Raw genomic sequence first — 4,803 nt, 5'->3', positions numbered from 1 at the left:
ACCATTGACATTGCAGTGGGGAACTGTCTTGACCGCGCAGCGCGGTTCCTTGGACTCCCCAACGACCCCGCTCCCGGTTACAACATAGAACAGTGCGCCAAGCGTGGACGCCTCTTCATTGAACTTCCTTACGTTGTGAAGGGGATGGATATGTCTTTTAGCGGCCTTCTCTCCTTTATGGAGGCACTTTTGCAGCATCCACAATTTAAAGACAGAGATAAGTGTTCATCCGCATTGGCATCCTCCGTGTCTTTGTCCACACAGCGGCGAACACTGCCCAATGGAGTCTTGTGTGCTGTGGATGAGCCTTTTGGCATTGATGATATCTGCTACTCCCTACAAGAAACAATGTTTGCTGTGTTGGCGGAAGTAACAGAGCGAGCCATGTCGCAATGCGAATCCAACGAGGTCCTCATTGTCGGTGGTGTCGGATGCAACCTTCGACTACAAGAAATGATGCGGCAGATGGCAACGTCTCGTGGAGGCCGTTGCTTTGATATGGACGCACGATACTGTATTGACAATGGCTGCATGATTGCCTACGCTGGCCTCCTGGAATACAAAGCCGGCGGATTTACATCACTTCCGAACGCAACCATCACGCAGCGATTCCGAACTGATGAAGTAAATGTCTCGTGGCGATGACAAAAAAAAAACACTTCACGCACGAATATTCACCTCAAGAAAAATAGCGATAAAGGGGGGGGCACTCACATGCACACCAATGTTTTTGCCAGACAGACGAAAATGAAGACTAAAGACCACCAAATTTGAGTGGTCTCCCAATGTGCACAAATTATCCCACAAGAAAAGAGAGACCGTCAGGCCTGTCGTTGCTTCCTTGCCTTCGATTCCTGCGGGCTTCGGGGGTGGCGCGGAGGAGGAGGCTGTAGAGAAAAAAAGCGACGACGGTTTCCGCGCGTGGCCGCCACCAATGATGAACTGTCACAATTGCGTGCTGTCCCGTGGACGGTGCCCGGTGCTCTGAATCCTCTGCGACTTGTGTGTTCTCCTCCTCTTCTCAACACCCCCGCGGCAATCCCCCTGCAAAGAGACGGTATTGCCGCTATTGATTTAGGCACAATATAAATTCGACAAACAACACTCGAAGGACACACAGGTAGGCACCGAGTACGATGGGGAGGACAGTCGTCGGGGCCAGCAGGATGTTCTGGCTAACGTGTTTCGTGCCGCTTCTTCTGGCGCTCTGCCCCAATGAGCCCGCGCACGCCCTGGCACCCGGATCGAGCCGAGTTGAGCTGTTTAAGCGGCAAAATTCGACGGTGCCATTTGAAGAGAACGGCGAAGTCCGACAGCGAGTTGTCCACTCGTTCCGCCTCCCCGCCCTTGTTAATGTGGATGGGGTGATGGTTGCCATCGCGGACGCTCGCTACGACACATCCAATGACAACTCCCTCATTGACACGGTGGTGAAGTACAGCGTGGACGATGGGGAGAAGTGGGAGACCCAAATTGCCATCAAGAACAGTCGTGCATCGTCTGTTTCTCGTGTGGTGGATCCCACAGTGATTGTGAAGGGCAACAAGATTTACGTCCTGGTTGGAGGCTACAATAGTTCGAGAAGCTACTGGACGGCGCAGCGTGGCGTCAGGGTCGATTGCCCCGTATTGTCGGGGGAAGCCAGGAGCCAGCAATGTTTCCCTCACGGGATTGTTGCTGTTGGCACGGGGCTGACGGTATTCGACCAACGCCAGCAACAGCCGCGTCTTGCTGGGGCACAGTTGTAACGCCATGAGGTGTAGGGGCGCGTGCTGCCGTACGGCGTGCGAGCCATCGGTTTTATTTGTGAAACCGTGAGAAAAGAAAAAAGTCGGGGCAAAAACAAAACAAAGAAACGTCCTCACCGCATTCCAACGCGGTCTCCTCGTGAACAAAAGCCAGTGACAAAAAAAAAAAGGAAAAGCCAAAAACAAATTCAACAAATTACTCATTCCCATGTGTTTGCACATCCGCCCAGAAGATTCGCAAATTTAAAAAACATATTCCTGAAGATCATTTCTTTATTATGAGATCCCGCACACATACATTTGCCGCAACAGTTAACACCCCAATTATTACTGCACCTACCCATGTAAGAAAACCCTCTCTCGCTACATCAAACAGAAGCAATCATCAGGAGCGGATGCAGCAGCAACGCCCACGCACACAGGAAAACTCTTCCACCCGAAAAAGCCGAAAATGCACCGCCGTCAACAAAAACGAAAAAATTACGGTAGACGCCACCGGCAAAAGGCATCGAAGGCGTACTTTTGGCACTGCTGCCAACGGGAGTTGAGGACGTACTGTTGGAACTCCCAGCCAGAAGACTCGAAAACGTACTGTTGGCACCACTGTCAACGGGAGTTGAGGACGTACTGTTGGCACCGCTGCCAACGGGAGTTGAGGACGTACTGTTGGCACCGCTGCCAACGGGAGTTGAGGACGTACTGTTGGCACCGCTGCCAACGGGAGTTGAGGACGTACTGTTGGCACCGCTGCCAACAGGAGCTGAGGACGTACTGTTGAGGGCGTACCTTCGTCGTCGTCGTCGCTGCTGTCCAGGTTTCCTTCCGTGCCTATCAGGTCCTGGCTCAAGAACAAGGTCCTGATTTCCTCGGCATCCAGCTGGCGGTTGTAAAGAAGAACATTGGTTACCGTCACGTGGCTCATGGTTGGCATATCACTCCTTCCATACCCGCCAACGTAGAAGTGGGAGATGTCAGGCGTCCTCTCGTCTGGCACAACGGTCTGCCCTGAACCCTTCAGAAGTTCTCCATCAATGTACACGGAACCGTTTCTATTCGCCATCGTAAGAACCACGTGGTACCTCTTACCCGTCTCCCACGATCCTGTCGGCGTCACCGGTGTTGATCCGTATATTGGCTGCCATTGGTTCTTCTTGTCGTACGAGAGCCCCAGGAGCTTTTCGCCGCCAGAAGAGTCCAGGCTCGCACCCAGCAAAGGACTCGCGACGCTCGGAACCTCGTGGATCGTCACCGACGCCACCAGCGTGAACGCGTGGTTTGCAAAACGATACCGTTAATTCTGCCCCTGCTGGCTCACCGGCCAAAGCGCCCCTCCGCCAACCCCCGCAAACTTCAAACCGTTTGAAACTCTCTCCGCATTCGCCGTGCTTGCGTCCACGCAGCGGTACGCATCCTTCCACTTGGTCTTGTTGGCACTGTGGGACAAAAAGCCAACAAGACCAACCGTGGTGACAGCGGGACCACAACCACGCTCGGACGACGAGGCGGCAGAATCAGCAGGGGTGCAATTGCTGGACAGGTGGCTGTCCCACTTCTTCCAGGACTGCACCACGGATTTGATGAGCCGTAGCTCGCCCACCAGGCGTGCAAAAACAAGGCTGTACACCTCGTTACTGTTGATCTCATGCAAACAGTACAGCTTATCATCCTTGTACAGGACGGAGCTGTAGGCGGAATTTTCATCACCAATGGATAATTGCCCAACGTTATAAATGCGCTGGTTATCCGTCAGCCAGAGCTGCAGTCGGTCGCGCAGCCACCATCCCTTAAAATTCAGCGGGTGTGTGAAGAGCATCACACGCATTCCTTCGATGGTCACGGCAGTGAAGCTGCTCTGACTGCCGGGCATATTCGATGCGGGTGAGGGGCCCCACACACGCGAGAGCGTGCCGACAGCCTCCACCCACGTATTCCCCATGCCACCGGACTCGTACACCAGGCGGCGTGTCCAGTCAACTCGGGTGTTTATGATGAGCTTTCCTTCCCACTCAAGGGCCACAGGTTCGGAGCAGCCAAAAGCGCTCCTACCCTCCCCAAACTTCCACGTCTTGCCCTCGTCTTCCGAGTAGAAGATCTTGGAAAAAACTTGCTTCTTTTTGTTCGTAACCTGCACAGGGTACACAAGATTCCCGTTGGACGCCACAATGGCAACACCCGCACCGCCGAGAAATTGATTTGTTTGCATTCCTTCCATTTCTGCCGGGAAAAATTCCTTCAGTGACACGGGGCTCCCCCATTTGATACTCGCAGCTGTCTTGTCGTCCACAGTACACTTCTTAACCTCACCAACGGCGAGCAGAATATCCCAGTCACTCGCATCACCATGCGACGTCCAGTAGCTTCTCGAACTATTGTAGCCTCCAACCAGGACGTAAATCTTGTTGCCCTTCACAATCACTGTGGGATCCACCACACGAGAAACAGACGATGCACGACTGTTCTTGATGGCAATTTGGGTCTCCCACGTCTCCCCATCGTCCACGCTGTACTTCACCACCGTGTCAATGAGGGAGTTGTCATTGGATGTGTCGTAGCGAGCGTCCGCGATGGCAACCATCACCCCATCCACATTAACAAGGGCGGGGAGGCGGAACGAGTGGACAACTCGCTGTCGGACTTCGCCGTTCTCTTCAAATGGCACCGTCGAATTTTGCCGCTTAAACAGCTCAACTCGGCTCGATCCGGGTGCCAGGGCGTGCGCGGGCTCATTGGGGCAGAGCGCCAGAAGAAGCGGCACGAAACACGTTAGCCAGAACATCCTGCTGGCCCCGACGACTGTCCTCCCCATCTTACTCGGTGCCTACCTGTGTGTCCTTCGAGTGTTGTTTGTCGAATTTATATTGTGCCTAAATCAATAGCGGCAATACCGTCTCTTTGCAGGGGGATTGCCGCGGGGGTGTTGAGAAGAGAAGGAGAACACACAAGTCGCAGAGGATTCAGAGCACCGGGCACCGTCCACGGGACAGCACGCAATTGTGACAGTTCATCATTGGTGGCGGCCACGCGCGGAAACCGTCGTCGCTTTTTTCTCTACAGC

General features: G+C 53.8%; 2 protein-coding genes and 1 pseudogene across 2 annotated transcripts, besides 1 other annotated feature; 2 read left to right on the top strand and 1 right to left on the bottom strand.

Moving 5' to 3' along the window:
• Window positions 1-645, top strand: Tc00.1047053508913.39 (O-sialoglycoprotein endopeptidase, putative; the record flags this gene model as incomplete). The annotated part of the gene is made up of 1 exon (XM_798788.1): window positions 1-645. A coding segment is annotated over one exon (645 nt), but the record flags the coding sequence as incomplete, so codon positions are not given.
• Window positions 1-4,803: a sequence feature (areas not merged during assembly with more than two copies in the genome that could not be assigned to a particular haplotype).
• Tc00.1047053508913.25 (trans-sialidase, putative) lies at window positions 1,137-1,748 on the top strand (the record flags this gene model as incomplete). The annotated part of the gene is made up of 1 exon (XM_798789.1): window positions 1,137-1,748. One exon carries the CDS (start codon window positions 1,137-1,139, stop codon window positions 1,746-1,748), a length of 612 nt encoding a protein of 203 aa, XP_803882.1.
• On the bottom strand, window positions 2,134-4,554 carry Tc00.1047053508913.10 (annotated as a pseudogene).

Source organism: Trypanosoma cruzi, genomic scaffold (assembly GCF_000209065.1).
Source record: "Trypanosoma cruzi strain CL Brener 1047053517089 genomic scaffold, whole genome shotgun sequence".
Taxonomy (NCBI): domain Eukaryota; phylum Euglenozoa; class Kinetoplastea; order Trypanosomatida; family Trypanosomatidae; genus Trypanosoma; species Trypanosoma cruzi.
This window is presented reverse-complemented; position numbering and strand designations above follow the sequence as displayed.